The following is a 21,691-nucleotide window of genomic DNA, read 5'->3' as shown; positions in this document are numbered from 1 at the left end:
TGTTTTACTTCATTTTTGTGACAAATGTCCCTCTCTCTGGTGTCAACAAATATCATAAAGTATTATTAGGAGTGTTTCTACATGCTGTAAACCCACACACACCACAGCACACAAGCCTCCCTCTTGACTATACACTATAAGATATTTGCCAGATGAGACACCTGGATTGATAGATGGAGGAGTGAAACAGGTCTTCCCAGTCCCATGTGCCAGGAAGAGAGGTGTTACACCTGTTCCAAGGGGGCGGAGGCAAAACTGGACTTTAACTGGAGAGAGGCGAAGCTGAAGAGCACAGAGACTTACAGAGAAAGATCCTGGAACCGCTTAGAAACAGCAAATACAGATTTCCATCATGAATAGGAAGAAGGACAGCAGCCAGTAAGTGAAAAATTGTGTGTGTGTGTGTGTGTGTGTGTGTGTGTGTGTGTGTGTGGTGCTCTTTTTATTCTTTCTAAACATGCTGCTATAAGTTCTGCTAAAAGAAATAGTACAGGATACAATGATTAAATTAGGAAATCAAAAAGTTTGGATGTACATGTATAAGGAAATGTAGAAATTTAAATGAGATTTTCAGGTAGCACTTTGGCCTCGTACCTACAAGGATGATGGTTTGAGTATCACCTTTGGGTTTGTGTGCATGGAGTTTGCATGTTCTTTCCATGCTTGGTGGGTTTCCTCTGGGTACTCCGGTTTCCTCCCACAGGCAAAATGCATGCAGATTAGGATAACTGCTCATAGCCTATTTAATTCCTCACGGTGCATGTGAAAACCTCGAATTTATTGGTATATGTCAGAAAATATTGTACTTATTGAAAGAATGTTGGAATACGCATTTTAATTTGCATATTGATAATATTGCTGAAAGGGACATTTCCAGTTTAGGAAACTCTTTTTTAACCTTCTATTGCCTAATGTAGTATTAAGATGACCTGTATTATCTTTACACTTTTTCCCCTCATATACATCCACCTATATCATATAAGCAGATATGTTCATGAAACTATTACCCTTAACACACCAGCCATAAATGATAATCGAGCTGAAGAACGCATTGCGTCACGTACATGTGTGTGTGTTGTGGGATGCAGCCAGTCTCTCTGTTTATCTTTATAGTGCTGCCTCGCCTGTTCCGATGGCCAGTTTGTAATGTCAAGAGAGGCTGTGACTCACAGGAATCGGGTTCATGCTCACATAGGCACCAATATCCTAGATAACATTTTATGAGCAGAACGATAAAGCGCGTTAAGGTGTGGTGAGGCGTGGGGAAGAATGATTACAATCCAGAGCAGCTAGGTAGGAAATGCACTAATTAATCGTTGTTTTCCAAATAGCTATGCGATGATCGGGAGGCATGACCTGTTTTCTTTTAGGGTGTGACAGCAGCACATATCCATGAAGCTCATACAACGTGACAAAGAGACAATAAGCTTTTACGTTGTTGTGTCAGCTGAAAATTATTGCCACTGACTGCATGTTTTGTCCAACCAGTTTCATGTGTGTTACAACAGAAAGTGTCCCAAAGAACACATTAACCAAAAAAATTTAATGGTTTTTTTTTTTTTTTTTTTGTTAACCAGTTTGATCAGTATAATGATCTGGTTATTATGATTGTAAGTATAATGATCAGTTGTGTGTCAGAACAGAGATCAGCCTTTTCTCAGACTCCTTCATGATCAAAGTCATCAATCAAGTGCAATAGTTATTAAATTCTAATAACCAGAAACAGGAAGGATAAATTACAAGGCAGATAACGTTCACCCTTGGGTATCAAGAGGTTAACATAGGCAAGTGCAAGGGTAGCTCAATGAAAAAGGCTTTAGTCTACGGATCAAAAGTTCCCTGATTAAAATCCCAGCACCACCAAGTTCCCTCATTGGGCCCTTGAGCAAGGCCCTTAACCCTCCATTGATCAGATGTACATTGAGATAAAACGTAAGGCACTCTTGTTAAGAGTCTTGTTAAGGCACTCTTGTTAAGAGTCTTGTTAAGGCACTCTTGTTAAGAGTGCCTGCCAAATGCTGTAAATGTATAAGTAAATTTAAGTGCTGGTCCATTTATAGGGTTTCTAGGCATGCATTGATGTTTGAAATTCAATGCAGCAGCTACAGTACATGAAGCCAGTTAAGTGAGAGTAGCAATGGGCTGCTTTAGAAGAGCCGGAGAAGATTTAAAAACCTTCATACAGCTGCATTCTGGATTACTTGCTGATGTTAACATGCGTCTTCTCCAGTCTCAAACAAGAACCTGAGTGACCTTGGTGGATAAAAATACACCTGTAATAGAAGTGGAGAGAAAAGTGCAGAAAAGGTTGCTTGCTTGTTGTTCATTGAGATCACAAGATCTTTATGCGGAGCTGCATCTTCAAGCATCAACAGCAGCTCAGTCATGCTAGGTTTAAGTTTCAGCTGATGAGATGTCAATTATGGCAGGATGTCTGCTAGACGTGCAGGGATTAATGCAGAAACATAAGTGTTTCAGGTCTGAGGGAGGGAAGGGGAGGATGAGTGTCATTTACATAGCTGTAGTTTAAAAACCTATGTGAGGATATGACCTCGCCAAGATAGAAGATATAGATGTCGAACAGGACAAGAACACACTCATCTGATGTGACCCTTCCTTGAGGTAGGAAGCAAATTGAGATGCATGAGGATGGCCGAGAGCTGGGGTTGACTGTGGTAAAGATTGATGAGAATAATAATGGTTTAACATGTAAAAATGTCATTATCATTCGTCAGCGAGGGATGAATGAATATGTAAATAAGGCTGTCATATAAAACATTCAATTTAAACTTAATAAATTAATTCCAAAGAAAATGACAGTATATTACTCATTTACCTTGAAATGCCTTACTCTTCAGTGCAGCAAATTAACACTATCTAGACGTGTGTGTGTGTGTGTGTGTGTGTGTGTGTGTGTGTGTGTGTGTGTGTGTGTGTGTGTGTGTGTGTGTGGTATCTTTCTCTCCACCTGGTCAGAATCCTCCTGCATACGGTTCACCAGTGTGGACTTACAGTATCTGAGGGAGGGAAATAGATGATGCGTTGAGGGTCATTTACATAGCTGTGGTTTAAACCCCTATGTGAGGATAGGAGCTCATCAAGAGAGAAGATATAAGATATAAAAGAGAAAAAAGAAGGTCCTGGCATGTTTAACCAGATAACTACTAATGTTAATTATTGGTGAAATCATAAAAAAAGAAAACATCTGACAGTGATTCCTGTTGAGTATATAGCAGGTATAAGGAATATATTTGAGTAATAGCAGGTCTTTTGTTACATTTGTCACAAAAAAAAAAACTAGCAACGCAATAAAAAGAGAGTGAGTGAAAAAGACAGTGAGAGTCATGTGCGTGTGTGTAGGCGTGTGTGTGTGGGCGTGTGTGTGTTTGTGTGTGTATGTGTCAGTCTATGGTATGAAGGTTTTCAGGACTGATCCAGTCTGGCTTCTTTGCCGACCGTCCCTGTGTCAGACCTGAAAAACCGCATGCCACAGACACACACAAACACACACACACAGTTTTCACAGAAGAGGGCCGCTTCTTTGCCAGGACTAGCAATCTTCTTGGAAGTTATGATTATGTATAGTCAGTTAGCATAGATAGATAGATGGATAGATAGATAGATAGATAGATAGATAGATAGATTGATTGATTGATTGATTGATTGATTATATGGACAAAAGTATTTGGCCAAACTATTGCATCCAAATAAATATACTTTAATATGGATTTGGTCCCCCTTTAGCAGATATTGGCAATTATCTGTTTACAATCTCCATTCAAGTTCATCCCAAAGGTGCTCTATGGGGTTGAGATTAGGGCTCTGTGCAGGCCAGTCAAGTTCTTCCACACTGAACTGAGCAAATCATGTCCTATACGTATATAGTCCTTGCTTTGTGCATTGGGGTACAGTCATGTTGGAATAGAAAAGGGCCTTCCCCAAAATGTTGACACAAAGTTTTTTTTACACTGTTGTACTTTGTGCATCAACAGTGGCTAAGAAGTCATCAATCAAAAGGGTGTTTTTTATTATTATTATCAGCATTAGTCATTGCTGATAATCATTAAAGACATATTACTACATTCTGTTTCCATGGCAGGTACTGACATGCCCAACTCCTCATGCAAATCTACTTCTTTCTGATGCGTAATTCATTCTTGCGCAACCTCTCTGATAAACATACACTTCAATAATCAGTGCTTAGAATCTTCCCTCCTTTGGGTTATGGTATTACTGTATGTGTAGTACCGATGTAGCATTCAGGTAGGCTTACAGTAAAAGTACATGAAAGTCGAGCAGTGACTCTTGGGGCAGTAGTGCCTCAAATGGTTAAGACTCTGGGTTCTCTCTATAGTGAGTCTTAGTCTATAGAGAGTCTTCTGCACGATCGCTGGTTAAACAATTAGGCAAGGCAAGGCAAGTTTATTTGTATAGCACATTTCATACACAGTGGTAATTCAAAGTGCTTAACATAGAAGATAATAAAATAAACATGAAATAAAATAAAAGATAATAGCAATAAGATATTTTAACAAAAACTTTTACATTTCATTGAAAATAAAAATAAATGCAGTTTGCATAAAAACTTTAAACTAATTAAAATTTCATTAAAAAAAATAAATAAAAGACTAATTAAAACTAATAAAAACATGATTTAAAATAAAAATAAAACAGTTAAAAATATATATATATTTTTTTTAAACATAAAATAGTACAGTCAGTTCGGACGTAGCACAGTGCTCATTGAATAAATCCACAGCTGAACAGATGAGTTTTGAGTCTAGATTTAAATGTGACTAATGTTTTATTACATGAGGTATCGGGATTTGTATAAGAAAGTCTAGAGTTGGATCTCTCTCCGCAGTTTAACTGGACTCAGCTGCTTGCACACAGGTTTCGTCTTACACCACCCATCATTTGACAGTCAGGTTCTTAAAAGGTTTGTGAGGGAGGTTTGAGCCCCAGCACTGCCAAGTCGCTGCTGTTGAGCCCTTCAGCAAGGTTCTTAACCCTATCTGCTCCAGCGACACTCCTGACTAAACCCTATGCTCGGACCCCAGCTTCCTAACTGAAATAGGCACAAAATAATTTAACTGTGCTGTAAGAAACATGTGACAGATAACTTCTTAACCTTAATAAAGTCCAGGCTCCACCCCTGACCCTGTACAGGTTAAGCGAGAAAATGAGTTATACAGTGAGTTATGTGACTTGGAGATTGACACCAGAGTGGAAACTATGTGCTGGAATGTGTCTGAATGCAGATACAGGTTTCAATTACAGCAGCTGTCAGTCATTGAGTATGTAAGCAGACAAGCTGAGTGATTATGACTATTGTTGAGTGTGTAGTCACGTCTGGGCTGTGTACAGAAGCGCATCCTAAATGAGAGTACGATTAATATGGAATGTGCGCAATTGTGTGTTATTCTTTGTTATTCTTTGTGTGTGTGTGTGTGTGTGTGTGTGTGTGTGTGTGTGTGTGTGTGTGTGTGTGTGTGTGTGTGTTGTCAAAAGCATGCAGATAGACAGACTGACTAAGACAAATCTCCCAAATGAGTCTTTCACACACACATTCAGACACACATTCAGAAAGTCTGAGTGTCCCCAAAATATCAGAGATCAGAAAGAAGATACGGATGACCTCATACCTTATACGGATTCACGTTTAAGCACTTTAATTATGTTTTAATATCAAAGAGTATACTTTTCTAGTCCTGATACTAAAGCATCAGGATTGTGTAGCGCAAGACGTCTGTCTCTGTGGCATGATTGCTATGGTGTAGTGATATGTTTCTATGACTAATGTGTGTGTGTGTGTGTGTGTGTGTGTGTGTAGGAGCCAGACAAATGACATAGCTGTGCTGGTCAATCGTATGCAGGTGAATTCTGACCAGGTGGAGAGAAATATACTGCGTGCCGAGGAGCTGCTGGATAAGGTAACACACACGCGAACACACACACACACACACACACACACACACACACACACACACACACACACACACACACTTTGCATGTGGGCTTTTCTTCTCAACCTTCTATGGACCTTAATGATGACTGCAGGTAATGATGGACCTATAATAAACCTTGATCTAAACCTGATCTCTCTTTCTTTCTCCCTATCTCACTCTCTCAGGACTCAGAGGCTGGGAAGAAAGGCCGTTTACTGAGTCAGCAAATCGATACGGCGGACAACCTGACCGAGGCAGAGACTTTGTTGAAGCAGCTGTTTATGGATGTGGACAAAGTGAAAAAAATATCACACCCGCAAGCTGCCGAGATTGAACAGGAGTGAGTGGACCAACATACACACACACACACACACACACACACATGACAGAAGGTGGACTGGCTATAATACATTGTCCCTGGGAGTGGAGTATTATGTACTAACACGCTGCTATGCTGGTATAAGTATAATTCTGTCTAGCACTAAGTATTCCTGGGATTCTATTTAAGGTAAATGCAGAAGGAAGTAATGAATAAATTCTCTCTCTCTTTCTCTAGTGTGAGTCTTCTGCATGATCGCTGGTCAAACAATTGCAAGAGGTATCGGGAGCTGTATAAGCAGAGTCTAGAGTTGGATCTCTCTCCACAGTTTAACTGGACTCAGCTGCTTGCTACCAAACTGGTAAGAAACACAGGTTTCGTTTTCCTAACGTACATTACTGTGCAAAAGTATTTACACCACCCAGCATTTCTTCATATTAAATAATGTAGAATAAAAGAAATAAATGGGAACTAATTTCTTACTGCGACAGGCAGCAAAGTTTCCCCTCTTGTCTGCTTTAAGTCTGCTTTTATGCTTGAATGATTCATAGGTGATTTACTGTGTGGCTTAACAAACAAAAAACATTCCTCTGAAATTTCTCAGGTATGGCGACTAGGCAAAAATGAGAGACAAAAAGTTTGAAAGTCCTTGAAGATGATTGTAGAACTAGTCCTCAAAACTACATTAAAATACAAGAAAGTCTGTCTCTTTGCAAGCAAAATATAAATAAATATTTAAGGGAGGGAGAGAAAGGGTTTATAATAAATATAAATAAGTATAATAGTAGTTTCATAGACAATGAATGCGTAGTGATTGGAATTCTGTGTTGTTATTTGATCCAGAGGCAGATCCTGAAGGGGGAATATGGGTCAAACCTGTCCGATGTGGAAAAGCAGATAGCGACTCACAACATCCTGCATAAAGAGATCGAAGCGTATCGCTCACAGCTGGACTCAGGGGTGACCTGATACACACACACACACACACACACACACACACACACATTCAGTACATTCATTTGCAGTATTGGGTGTAATGTGTTACAAAGTAAGCGTTAGAGTACTTGGACTACTTTTTTGATGTAACGAGTAATTTTTTATCTAACGCGTTAGGTCCGCCATTTAGTTATTTAGTTATTTTTTTAAAAATGTAATCCATTATTTCAACAATTTAATGTGTGAGAAAGTGTGTGTGTGAGAAAGTCATCCTACAAGCCCCACCCCCGATAAAACACCCGCCCCCCCCTCTGTTATACCCCTATCTCACCTGTGCGGTTTGACTATAGGAGGACCACCGTGCGGAAAGATGGAAACCTAATCACAGCCAAAACTCGCTGTGAATCATGATGAACCGTACTTACGGCCACCGCGCAAAACCGCGTAGGTGAGATAGGGGTATTAGTAGTTAACAGATTATGGGCCAAACTTCACTGAGTGATGATGGTAGAATAATTATAAAGGTCTTGACTAAAACAACATGCATGAGGAATCACAAAGGAGTTTTCATTTTTGCAAAAGCAAAGTACTCTAACTAGTTAGTTTTATCAGAAAGTAACTCTGTAATGTAACTTTTTAAACACAGTAATTTTGTAATGTAATTAGTTATTTTAAAAAGGAACATCCCCCTAAACTGTTTATTTTGTATAATTAGCTTATCCTCCACTCAAATACACTATGCTACAACATTTTGCAATTCCAAAAGATATTTTTAATGTAATATTATTATGGCTGAGTAGCAGAATTATTTTTAATTTATGGCTTTAAATAATTAAATAAAAATATCTTGAACCTAGTAAAACATATCTACTGTTTCATATTATAAGATTACACTAAACTAAATATGTTTATTAAACTGATTTTCAGACATATTTTGTTTTACATTGTTTAGGTTTTTTTTGGAAAAAAAAAAACGACTAGCAGAGTCGTTGCCTAGCATTCATTTCTAGAAATAAGCAAAATTATCTTTTAACCAAACAAAGATAAAAAAAAATAATTTATAAAACATGTCTATAAATCTTATATTTGGTGCATTATAATCGTGTAGAAAATAGTAGTTAAACTTGACTGGATTTGAGACACTTTAACTTGTTTACATGTAGCTAGAGTTTTGTACATCACGGAGCAAGCAATTCAAAATGTACAGCATTCGCATCTAGGAGACGAAACAATTCTTAAAGACAGAGACGCCCTGAGCAGCTCATCAATCAAATTTTCGATTGTCGAAAAGTCGACAACCAGAATCGCTTTAAAACATTCAACCAAACAAAATTAAAAAGAGCTTTAGAGAATGGTTTAGTATGCTAGGTACCATTTTGTACTGAAATGCTATAATCATGATTATTTGATTGAACTATGTCTTCTCTGTTCAAACAGGACTTGAAAGAGTATACACGCCTCATTGTGAGTTAATTCAACTATTATATTCAATAAAATTTTAAATATTAGATGATATTCACAAAGTTAATCTGCTCTCTCTCTCTGATTCTTTTGACTCTGCAGGAGGAGTCACAGAGACGTAAAGGCTATCTGTCCTCTCTGTATGATTACATCTTGCGATGTAATAAAGAGGTCAGTTATCTGACCGAGCAGCAGGACCGCATCTGCAAAACCGACTGGAGCGACCTGATTAGGGACCCAGCTGGATTGCGTGTTGAGTATGAGGTAAGGAGAAAAAAGATCAGAAGCTTGTATCGCAGGAACAGTTAGGAAAAAAACAGCATTTGACTTTTTTAGGAAATAGAGCTCAAAGCCATACATTTAGCTTCGCGTAATACTCACCTCACCTCATGTCAGGTTGTTCAATAATCAATTTATAATTCCACATTCACATCTTGCTATTCTGAAGGAGGTTATAATAATAATAATAGCGGTAATAATAAAATATGGCTTCTTTGACAGAGGTTAAAGAGCAATGGAATTCTAACCCATGAGCGTGAAGTGACCAAGCTGCATGATGAAGCAGATGCTCTGGTGGACAAAAAACATCCTGGTTCCCAAGCTATAAAGGTGGGTTTATGAACAGTTTTCTAATTGCAATATATTTTCTTCTAAAAGTTCCCATCATGCAAGTCTTCCTGCCAACATGATGCTACCATGACCGTGCTTCATATTGAGGGTTTTGCTTTTTTTTTTTGCTGAAAATCTTTATTTATTCCTCATTTATTTTCCAAGTCTCAACACAGGATTAAAATGTAACTTCTTGACCCCCTCTAGTCATGGTGGTGCAATATTCTTTCTATCTTAAAAAAAAATATTTCATGTCACTAAATGGGGTAGCACAGTGGCATAGTGGTTAGCACTGTAGCCTTGGATCTCCAGGGTCAAGGGTTCGATTCTACCCTTCTGCCATTCATCTCTTCATACTTCCATACTTTGTTCTTTACCCATCCCCAGAGTGCAGAAGTCAGTGGTAAGTCAGAATGAATGAATTAATTCTTCATCATATAATAAATATTTGTGTGTTGCAGAAAAATAAAGATAATGTACAGAAGGAATGGCAGCAATTCCATAACCTCTGTCTCTGCCAGGAGGCTCATCTGAACAATGTGGACATTTACAAAAAGGTAGAATTAACCATAAAATAATCAGTCATCCATAGGTTTCTCCCAACTTCATTCTTTTCCACAATATCAGTGTGCTGCCATGTGCACTAATGCCTAATCATTACAACCCTGCAGTTCCAGCTGGATACCGAGACCGTCTCAGAGTCTCTGAAGAGAATCAACAATACCATGGAACCTTCGCTGCTGTCCAACATGAGCAACTCTCAGATCCTGATGCAGCTCGAGGTACGTGAGGACTTACAAGAGAACACCTCAGTGCTGAAACCTTCTGTATTTCTTAGAATTGTATTTTAAGTAAAATATGCAGAATTTATCATACACAAATTAAATTTTATAACAGATTCAATCAATATTTTTTTAGGGAGAGGAGAGAGCGGTTAAAAGGAATGAACGCAGACTGGCAGAGCTTAAAGAGCAGTGCACCAAAGTTCCTCCTCTGCCACTGCGCAGGACACAGTTTGGAAACTTTCCTGTGGTGACCCTGTGTGACTGGAGCACTGATAAGGTACCATATGTGTGTGTGTGTGTGTGTGTGTGTGTGTGTGTGTGTGTGTGCACCAACCCACACACATGCATAAACATGATGCTCTACTGGTCACAATTGCTTCAAAGAATATTTAAGCTGTTGATTTGTACCTGAGCACTGCACTGGCTTGTTCCCATTCCAGAAGTCATAGTCACAATTTGTTCATATTTAGAATTCTGTAATAATGCTCATTCCTTACTTTTCTACACTTATAAACTTGTAAGTTCCAGTCCACTGTCACTGTACTGAGCAGTACATAGCAAAAGATATGTGCACACCTGACCATCACACTCATATGTGATTTTCCCCAACCTTTTACCAAAGATTTTACACAAAATGTTGCCAATGAGGACAAGATTATTCCATTTACTGGCACTAAGGTTCCCAAACCTGTTCCAGCATGGCAATACTCCTGGTCACAAAGTTAGCTCCATGAAGACATGGTGTGTTAAGTTTGGAATGGAAGAACCCTAGTGTCCTGCACAAAGCCCTGACTGAACCCAACCCTACTGAATAGGTTTGGGATGAACTTGAACTGGAGCCTTCTTGACATCCCAACATTAGCACCTGTTCCTAAGCATGCTAATTCTCTTGTAGCTGAATAAATACAAATCCTTATTTTCACGATATAACACCTAGTCGAAAGCCTTTCCAAAAGAGTGGAGCACATTATAACAATAAGAATAAATCTTGAATGGGACATACAACAGGTACATATGGGTTAGGAGTGCACAAACCTTTGGGCATATAGTGTATATGAGACTGTCGTTCAGCAGCAAGTTATGATGTGCCGAGTTGTTACCTGATTGTTTGTGGTTACTGTGCACAGGCATCAATAAAGCGAGGGGATAAATATACTCTGGTATCCTGCCCGAGGGATGAACTATGGGAGGTAAAGAACAGCCTTGGAGAGAAAAAACAGATTCCAGGTGTATGCTTTGCCATTCCTTCTCCTGACACAGAGGCCATTGAACGAGTTGAGAGGTGAGAGATGCTCTTACAAAAAAATTTATAACACTGTATATTATATTATACTATGTTTTCCATATTTGTGTTGGTTTGAGTATTTGAGTAGAAATTTTCAAGAGAACAAGTCTTGTTTTGTGGTTATACATCGTGTTTGCATGTCATTCATAAATTAAATCTTTAAGCTTTAAGAAACATTATTCGTAAATCCAACTCACAATGGTGTATTGTGTTTGTGTACAGCCTGGAACGGGACTTTGCTGGGCTAAAGAGAAGGAGAGCTTCTCTGCAAGCCTCTGTAACGACCCAGAGTACAGAGGTAGTTAGGATTGTGCGAAGTGGTATGTCCAACATTTCAACCTAGCATGTTTATGATAAATAAATTATCAATAAATAAATACTATGAGAAAACCTTAACAAAAAAACTAAGGCTTCTAACTAAGTTATTTTTCACACTGCAGTGAGTGTGACGAGTCTTTCTGAGGAGTCTCGCCCAAGTGCTGTGTCTAATCGTCTGGACCGACTCATCAGTGATCTTCTTCAGTTGGAGAACGATGTGCTTGGCAGGTTAAGAGCTCCACTGTCTCGAGCTGATCATACCGGAGACCTTGCAACCCGAATTCGAGAGCATGAGGTAAGACGGACTGCATCTGATGTGCAGTGGTGAGGGACAAAGAAAAATCCTTGATCTTCTATGATTTAATCCTGAAAGTATATCATTGCTACAGCCTAAAATCTTCTGTTGTTGGATTTATTGGAAATTTCTTCAATAAATAAATGGATAAATGGATAAATTGTCTTAGGTTATGCAATATGGCTAAAAGTATGTAGAGACCAGAGCATCACACCCATAAGTGGTTCTTCCCCAAAAAGTTGGATGCACTTTTCTATTATGGGAAGAACCTTTCTCAGTGTAGTTCTTCATTTTTTTCACATTCAGAATCTTGAATTGTTAAATGTTAAAATTATAGTGATACAGCTTGAACTTACAGTATGTACTTTGCCTGGTCTGTTCTTTTATACTGATATCTTTCTGTTTCCTGGTAGAATTTTTTGTTGTTATTTTCTGAATGCCCTAATGGTAAATTCCATGCTTGTAAAACCATACTGCAGCCTCAAGATCACCTCTTATTTCAGTTAAATCCTGAAATAAAAAACACCCATTATGGCCTTAAACTCCTGAAAATCTTGTTGATATTTCCTATATTGTTCTTACAAACTCTCTGAAACACAGAAAATTAATATATTCTATATTTATATAACGTTTTATATCTTAAACTTTATTTGTTGAAACTATCCATTATCACATTCTAAAAGTCTTGTTACATGCATTACTGTACCTTAATACTTATTTTTACATTTTCAGACCATTGGTATAGTTACATTCTGAAGACTCCTCTTAAATCCTATTGATTTCCACAAAATGATGTTTTGCTTTGCCATCTCTTCTAGAGAGCAGTCACAACTTTGAAAAAATTGGAGGCAGAGAAAGCATCGATTGAGAGGGAAATTGAGCCTTTTCTATCAAGTAAACCTCTTGCCCCCAACACAGTGTCATACCCTCCTAAACTCAGCACTGCAAAAAACAAGATTGAAGACCTCAACGCCCTCACTGACCTCTATGGCAAAAAGTATGCTCACTTTAGACTGTACCTGAAGAGTATTGTGGTTATTCATAATTAGAAAAAAAAATTAAACAAGAAAAACCTACAGCACTGTGCAAAAGTCTAATTTCTTTATAATAAATTATGTAGATTCAATTAAAAAAATGGGAACACATGTTTTCCTGTGAACAGCTTTATGTAACTTCAGAAGTGACATCATTTCTTATCTCATTTGTTTCAACCATTTAGCATTCAGCATCAGCAGTATACTAATCACTGGCCTGATCGTCTGTCATCACCTGCATCTGTTTCTCACTGGTTCATGCCCTAAGTTAGATGATCTTTTATGCCTAAATGATTCATAGGTCATTGTGCGGACTGTAAACTAGACAAAAAACATAACATATATATTGAAAACTGCTGAGGTACTACAAGAATTGGCTGAAAATGAGAGCTGAAATAGTCCTGCAGTAGGCCTAGATAACTATTCCTCAAGACTAGAAAATACAAGAAAATCTGACAATCAAAAATATGAAAAAAAGAGGATGGCCAGGACTTTTGCATAGTTCTTATCATAAAATCACACAGTCTCATGATCTCTAATATTGTTTTTTCAATTTTTAAGGGCCACAGCTGTTATGTCTTTGGAAAACCAAATTAAGAATGTAGGCATGGATCTGATAGAGCTTGAGGAACAACTAGCCAGGGACACAATCATCCTGGACAAACTTAGTGCCATTCAAGAACACATTCAATTGCTAAAGGTAAGGGCCTTAATCCATTTCTTTTTATATTATTGTTATTTGCTTAAGCTAATGTACAGAAAGGTAGTCATGAATGAACTCTATGCTGACATTTGGTTTTCAAATTATCAAGTTTTAAACAATGGTTGAACTGTTCAAATGATTGGTTGTAACAGGACTAACATGAGCAGCAATATAATCACTCACATCTGGCCAGCAGTGCTGCCACTGAAGAAAAAAACAATTTCTCCTTCTAAAAGTTTATGTATAAGGCTATCTTTCTTTCTCTTTAGAACATTGAAGAAGATGTTGTAGCCAAACAGGAAGACTTCCAGAAACTGAACAAGGACCTTGAGCTTACTAAACAACTGTGTGGTCATCTGCAAAAAAGTTTCCATGAGTACTGTCCTGATATGAACCGGCAGGAAACAGAGGTTAGAATGCTCAGGAACCGCTATGCTAACACTAACAATCAGCTACAACAGAGGTAAGAATATTGTATAACATTTATTATTATTTTATTATTTATTTTCTTAAAAAAAAATAATCTTTTTTTTTTTATTTTTGCACTAAAACTTGAGCTTCTTGTGATGAATTTATCATAACCCTGACTCAGACCCTAGCCCATAATTTTTCACCAAATAATGAATAATTCCCAAACACACGTGGAACCTTTAGTGTACACCAAGGTATTCCACCTTTTTTTTGCACACTACAATCCCCAGTGTGATGACTGCTATCAGATTTTTGTTTTGATGACTCTTGATGTGCAATTTGTTCCAACTGACATGACTTTTTTTTTATTAAATAAGCCTAGCATACACCATTGCCCTTGATCAACTTGCTTATTTGCATTTTGCCTCATTCACTTACTAAATGCTACAATACTTTAGGCAAATAAAATCCACTGGTTAAAAAGCATGTTGTTTGAAAGTTTAGCTTGAAAATACTTATCATAATAATATTCGTTTTTGTCATAATGTGAGAAATTCAATCTCTGGCATATGATTGCAGATTGGCACTGATGCAGGAGGTGACTGCTAAGTACAAAAGTTTTAAGAGTACTGTCCGTTCCCTCAATGCATTCATGAATGACCTGCCCAGCAACAAGATGCTTTCTGAAGACACCATGACTCAAATCACCACTAAACAGAACTCGCAGAAGGTCAGTTTGGTGAAAATGTTGAGCATTGCGTGTTGGGATTTAGCATTAAATGTGAATTGATTATTTGACTTCTTTGCCTTTCTTTGCAGTGGGCCATTGAAGAACTAAAGAGAAAATCTGATGATATTAATCGCATTTTGTCTCTCTCTCATGAGCTACAGACCATCCTTAAAGTATGTATTTATTTTTCTATATACATTCTCTATTTTTATTGTCTCAGGTATATCTGAGAAGAATGCTAATCTTTACTCAGGCTTTAAAAATCTCATTAAAATTCTCCCCTGCCTGTGTTATAAGGAATATGAGGCCATTACCTATAGGTACCGCAACACTATAGTCAATGATGAGACTGATATGAAAAAATGGCACTCTCTCACGTTCGCTGAAGCCATCCAAAATAAGGTATATCACCTAAAACAACAAGTAGTGTTCCAAATCAAATTTACTTTATAGCATGATGAACATTGGGATCAATGGTAGATTTTTTTCTCTTTTACTTTCTAGGAAAGAAGTGTTGTGAAACGATACCATGAATTGCTGGCAGAAAATATCCACGTTCTTGACCAAATGAGACTGGCCAATAGCATCATCAATAAGGTGAGGTATACCAGGTGGTAATATGATATTATTGGTCAGGATAGACGTACAAATTCAAAAAGTGAGCCCACCAAGCAAGTTAAAATGTCTTGCCCATTGCCATGGTTGCATGGAACCCTAATTTACAAGGATAAAAACCGATCAAGAACTTAATATGATAATATATGGCTAGTTAGCTATTTATCTACACTGACATAGACAAAAATAAAGAACATTATGAAATGTGATCTTCTGTTTCTGCAACACATTTAAAACATATTATTCCAGTTGCAGTATTTGTTTAATATGCCTTACCACAAAGTGACTGTTACATCAACTTTGTGGTTCATTTTTTTGCAATTCATATATTTTTTTCTACATATCTGTTTCTGAGCCTGAAAAGATCATGCCACTCTTGCATTCTAATTAATCTACCAAGTAAATAAATACAGTGCATCCGGAAAGTATTCACAGCGCATCACTTTTTCCACATTTTGTTATGTCACAGCCTTATTCTAAAATGGATTAAATTCATTTTTTTTCCTTAGAATTCTACACACAACACCCCATAATGACAAGATGAAAAAGTTTACTTAAGATTTTTGCAAATTTATCAAAAAAAAAAAAAAAAAAAATTGTGAAAGCACATGTACACAAGTATTCATAGCCTTTTTCATGAAGCTCAAAATTGAGCTTAGGCGCATCCTGTTTCCCCTGATCATCCTTAAGATGTTTCTGCAGATTAATTGGAGTCCACCTGTGGTAAATTCAGTTGCTTGGACATGATTTGGAAAGGCACACACCTGTCTATATAAGGTCCCACAGTTGACAGTTCATGTCAGAGCACAAACCAAGAATGAAGTCAAAGGAATTGTTTGTCGACCACCGAGACAGGATTGTCTTGAGGCACATATCTGGTTGTCCTTCTGGAAGGTTCTCCTCTCTCCACAGAGGACCTCTGGAGCTCTGACAGAGTGACCATCGTGTTCTTGGTCACCTGACTTTTTCCCCGATCGCTCAGTTTAGATGGCTGGCCAGCTCTAGGAAGAGTCCTAGTGGTTTCGAGCTTCTTTCACTTACGGAGAATGAAGGCCACTGTGCTTATTGGGCCCTTCAAACCAGCAGAAATCTTTTTGTAACCGTCCCTGGATGTGTGGCTCAAGACAATCCTGTTTCGGCTTGTTTTAAATTTTCTTCTTCCTTTTCTAAAAATGCTCAAACTGCTGAGTATAGCTTAAAATAGTATTTGGAGTAGTTTTTATTATAAATTATATGGTAAGGTGTTGGTAGGCAAGTTGCTTATAATGCATTGATAAAATATCTTTATATGAGTTAAAAAATTTGTATTCCACACACCAGCAATAAGCTTCTTCTCTTGTGTTGATTAATTTTACAGAATGAAGTGGTTGTAAGCCAGATAGTGGTGCACCAGCAGAGACAATTGGATGAGGTAGATGCCCTAAAGAAGGACCGTGCAGATGAGATCTCCCGGCGTATTCATGCTGAAAACGAACTGGAAACATTCAGAATTAGGTTGTTGTCACTCAGAAATCGGCGTGGAGTCGAGCGAGTGGAAGAGAAGGAGACTGTGCATTACTACCGTGATCCCAAACTGGAGGCTGACCTAGAAATAATGAAGAAAAAGATAGAGGAAGAGATTTCAAAACAAACCGTAACTCACACAGAGATTGAAATAGTCAATAAGAAAATAATCACTGTAGAGAATGAAATGTCCAACATCAAGCCAAAGCTAGTGACCAAGGTGACGACTGAGTATTCAAAGGATCCTCAACTGGAAAAGGAAGCAGTGTTTATCCGAGAGGAGATGAAAAGGCTAAGAGAGGAAATCAGGATACGGGAAACTGAGATAGTGCAGAGCAGCACAGAAATCACTATCTTGGAGAAAAAGGCACCGATAATAAGAGAAAGAGTGATGAAAAAGGAAATCATAAAATTGGAAAGAGATCCTGAAATGCTCAAAGCTATAATAAAGTTCAAGGAGGAAATCTCTGATATTGGCCTCAGATCCAAAAACTTAAGTGAGGAAATCTTTCTGATAAGAAGCCAGATCAACAAACTAGAAATAATGATACCCACTATCCAACCTCAGATAGTCATTAAGGAAGTGAAGAAGGTAGAACAAGATCCAGAGCTTATTAAAGAGTCCAAAATTCTTCGTACAAGCTTGGAAGAAATACGCCAAGAAATAATTCTCTTGACAAAGGAGATAAGTGTCTTTCAAGCTCGTTATAGCCAAGTAGAGACAGTGAAGCAAAGGATTGAGGTGAAGGAGACCATCAACGAAGTCTATAGAATTGACCCTGAAACTGAGGCAGATATAAAGCGATTAAGAAAAGAGATTCAGGAATGGGAAATAAAACGTAGTGAATTTGAGAAAAAGGTAACTGTGGTGATGGTGGACCTGAGGAGCTTGCGTTCTGAGAAACCCAGGGTGGAAGTAAAAGAAAGCATACATGAAATTATAAAAGAGGAGAGGAGTCCAGAAATAGTTTTTGAGATAAAGAGGCTCAATGAAAATCTAACCCGCCTGCGGGACACTTACCAAGCTACATTGGATAAGCTGACCATTCTACGCAAACAGAGAGATGAGTTGAGGATAGAGAAGTCCAAGGTAGAGATACAAGTTGTAACAAAGGAATTCATCAGATATGAGAAGGATCCTCTTCTGGAGAAAGAGGCTGAACAATTGAGAAAAGAGGTACACGAAGAACATCTGATGTGTCGGACAGTAGAAGAAAACATCTTTGATCTTCGCCAGAAATTCATTGTGCTGGAGAAACAGAAAGTTGAAGAGAAGATCATATACCAAGAATTAATAATTCTCCAGAAGGACCCAAGCCAGATTATTGAGCATACACGGTTAAAAAAGAAGCTAGATGAGGAAAGCAAATATCGTATGGATTTAGAGGTTGAAGTGAAGAAATTGAGAGCCATTGTTTTGGAGCAGGAAAAGAGCATAAGTCAGACAGACATTCGGCAAAAGAAGATTGTTGTTGAGACAGAGCTTAGGCAAATCAGGACTCAAATTCTTGAATTTGAGAATGGTCCACCTCCTGAGGGGAAAGTCATTATTGAAGAGGTCATAAAAATAGAAAGAGATGCCAAAATGGACAAGCTAATTATTGATCTTCGCAACCAGATTGAAGAGGAGAACACCAAGGTCATTGCCATGGAAAGGGACATTCGAAACTTAAAGCTCAAAATAGATGTCCTTACAAAAGAGAAATCTGTGGAGAAGACAGTCTATAAGGAGGTAATCAGGTTTGAGAAAGACCAAACTGTAGAGCTTGAAAGAGATCGTCTAAGAGCGCAATTAACACAACTCAGGAGTGTCATAAGGAATCATGAGGAGGAAATCCAACGCATCAATGTAAAAGTGACACGTATTCAAACCACAGTTACTAACACCTCTGTAGAGGAGACCACACTTATCTCAAATAGGGATGCACTGCTGAAAGAGAGGGATGGACTTCTTCTGGAGTTGAAGAGATTGGAAACTGAACGGCAAGAGATCACTGTAACATTCCAGCAGAAAACAAAAATGCTTAGTGAGAGAACTCAAATATCTAAACAAAAGTTGTTAAGGTTGGAAGCTGATATAGAGAGTCTAGAGAAGAACATCCTTACGGAGAAAGAATTAATACAAAGAAGGGAGACCACAATCATTGAACTGCAGGCAGCATTGAAAAAGGAGGATAATTCTGAGATGCACAAAAGTGAAACGACTAAGTCTACCAAAATCACTATTTTGGATCCAGAGACTGGGAAAAATATGTCACCCTATGATGCATATGTGCAAGGTCTTATTGATCGGAACCACTATATCCACCTGCAGAACCTTGAGTGTAGTTGGGAGATAATCACAAGTAGTGGAGCTAAAGGAGAGATCAGTAGTCTACAAGACCGCAAGAGTGGGAAGACATACTCCATCCAAGAGGCGCTGACAGAAGGAAGATTGACCCAGTATGATCTCCAGCAGTATAAGGATGGCAAAATTCCCATCTCAGAACTTGCCCTCAAGGTTGCAGGTGAAAAGCACATAAGTTCAGTCCCCATACCAGTAACATCCACATCAACCTCAACCTCTGTGGTGAACAACTACAGCTCCTCAACACTGAAAAGGTCTTTATCCAGAAGCAATACTAACTTAAACACCATCACTAATGTAGACGAGACCTTCCCAATCTCTGGTATTTTTGACACCACGACACAAAGTCGCATGTCTGTGAGGAGTGCCATGACCCGTAAACTGATTGATCCAGACACAGCTCATAAGCTTCTGGAAGCACAAGCAGCCACGGGGGGAATTGTGGACATCAACAAAAAGGAGCGCTACTCAGTTCACAAGGCGGTAGAACGCGGCCTCATCGAACCAAGTCAACTGTCCAAGCTTATCACTGCCCAGAAGGCATTTACAGGTGTTGAGGACCCAGTAACCAAGCAGCGCCTGTCAGCAGGAGAGGCAGCTCAGAAAGGCTTTATCCCAAATGAGAATGCCAGGCGGTACTTGGAAGCACAACTTCTAACAGGTGGTATGGTGAACCCCAACAAAGCCGGACGAATTGCCTTAGAGGATGCCATTATTTTGAATCTAATTGACCAGAAAACAGCAAAGGAGATTAAAGATGATGACAAAATGCTGAAGGATTTAATCAACCCTATGACGAAGTCAAAAATGACATACAAGGAAGCCATGGCAATGTGTACAAAGGATCAGTCAACTGGACTCCTCCTGCTTCCAGTAGCATCTACTGATATAATAGATTCCAACTCATTCTCCACCTACAGGGTCACTTCTACCTTCATTCGTTAGGGTGAAATTAATGCTTAACTTCAGAAGAAGCAAGACTTGGGGTATAGGCTTTAATGTTCAAAAAAATGAAGGATTTTGGGGTTACTTACTTCAATTTTGATTCCATTAGTGAGTGTATTAACAATGATGAGAGGATACATTGTACATAATACAAAATTTGGGAAGAACATTAATATAAGTCATGCACCGCATAACATCTGTGGGGAAAGGGTCTGCATACGTGTCTGATTCCATAAGGTTGTAATTGAGTTTAAAATGTCCGACTGGAGATAGAATTGTACATGCAAATGAAATACATATATCTCATGTCTCTTGTATACATAGCAAATGCGCTGGCAGTCGTATAAAGGTGCAATACATATATACTGTAACTTATAAATGTATTGATATTCGAAATAGACTGGCTGTTGTATGTGCTCTACCATACTTTGTATTATTATTATAATATTCATTATTATTAGTTTAATGTACACCCTGTTTACACAAAAAAGTTTACAGTGTATAATATGGTGCATGTCACAGAATGTGTCATGGATGTTAAGCGATGCATGACAGTTTACACAAATATATACATACATACATACATACACATACATACATACATTTACCTATTATTTGGTGTTGTTATTCTCCATTTTTTTCTTGTTTGACTTCATCATTTGGCAGCTTTCAATAAACTTTATACATTTGGGCCTTCTTTGGCTATCTCTTACCATTGTGTGGGTGTGTTTTACTTTTTATTTTGACACAAATCACATAGGTTTATAGGTATAAGTTAAATATAGAGTACATGTATTTGCCTTTTAGTATGTAAATATAAAAATACCTTAATAATCTCTATCATGTAATACATTACAGCACTCATATGAAAAATATATAGCAGTTCACTATGTAGGTCTCTTATTAACAAAACCTGAAATGCTTAGCTAAAACTGTGTGAATGCTGCCATACCAGAAAGTTGATTTCTGATTCACGTGTTATTATCCAAGAGAGACACAACATCATCAAATGTCCTGTAGATTTAGGGCTCTTTGCTAGATCTGACAACAACTTCATTGGTCTAAGGGCTGCAAATATATGTGTATGTCAGTGGCGGCTGCTAGCTTTTGAAACAGGAGAAGCTCATATTAGGCCTTTGTCATAAAATTCATTATGTTATTTGTACGTAAATTCTGCCCTCCATTCCTTTTGCAGAAAATGGTCTGTGACCCTGTTGTACCAATTGGCCGTCTTTTCCAGGGACTTAACCAGTTTCCTCTCAGTGGTCAGGAGAGCAAGGTTGCTCAAACGATCTTGGCCCATCATGTTGCGGGTGTATGACTTGACCTGTTTTAAACAGGAGAAGCTTTTCTCTACACCTACTGATGTAGCACCAATTGTTGCCACTAATGACAACAGCTTGTATAGCTGAGGCATTGCACTATTCAACTCCATGTCTTTAAAAAA

At 38.1% G+C, this 21,691-nt stretch overlaps 1 protein-coding gene across 1 annotated transcript; it reads left to right on the top strand.

Moving 5' to 3' along the window:
- The first annotated feature begins 292 nt into the window (after positions 1 to 292).
- evplb (envoplakin b) lies at positions 293 to 20,956 on the top strand. Its single transcript, XM_053490530.1, has 22 exons — positions 293 to 378; positions 5,834 to 5,933; positions 6,134 to 6,288; positions 6,505 to 6,628; positions 7,111 to 7,227; positions 8,641 to 8,667; positions 8,767 to 8,928; positions 9,166 to 9,273; positions 9,735 to 9,830; positions 9,945 to 10,055; positions 10,192 to 10,335; positions 11,186 to 11,340; positions 11,566 to 11,663; positions 11,784 to 11,956; positions 12,775 to 12,953; positions 13,552 to 13,690; positions 13,963 to 14,156; positions 14,684 to 14,834; positions 14,924 to 15,007; positions 15,132 to 15,236; positions 15,339 to 15,431; positions 16,807 to 20,956. Exons 1-22 carry the CDS (start codon positions 353 to 355, stop codon positions 20,242 to 20,244), a joined length of 5,979 nt encoding a protein of 1,992 aa, XP_053346505.1. The 5' UTR covers positions 293 to 352; the 3' UTR covers positions 20,245 to 20,956.
- Positions 20,957 to 21,691: the final 735 nt, after the last annotated feature.

The sequence above is a fragment of the Clarias gariepinus genome, chromosome 28 (genome assembly GCF_024256425.1).
Source record: "Clarias gariepinus isolate MV-2021 ecotype Netherlands chromosome 28, CGAR_prim_01v2, whole genome shotgun sequence".
Taxonomy (NCBI): Eukaryota; Metazoa; Chordata; class Actinopteri; order Siluriformes; family Clariidae; genus Clarias; species Clarias gariepinus.
The sequence above is the reverse complement of the archived record's forward strand: the minus strand, read 5'-3'. Positions and strand labels throughout refer to the sequence as shown.

Excerpts from the sequence above, each read along its gene's own strand:
- evplb (XM_053490530.1), top strand. The coding sequence starts at position 353 with ATGAATAGGAAGAAGGACAGCAGCCA. Across the intron at positions 5,934-6,133 it reads CCGAGGAGCTGCTGGATAAG|GACTCAGAGGCTGGGAAGAA; the intron begins GTAACACACACG and ends TCACTCTCTCAG. Across the intron at positions 10,056-10,191 it reads AGATCCTGATGCAGCTCGAG|GGAGAGGAGAGAGCGGTTAA; the intron begins GTACGTGAGGAC and ends ATATTTTTTTAG.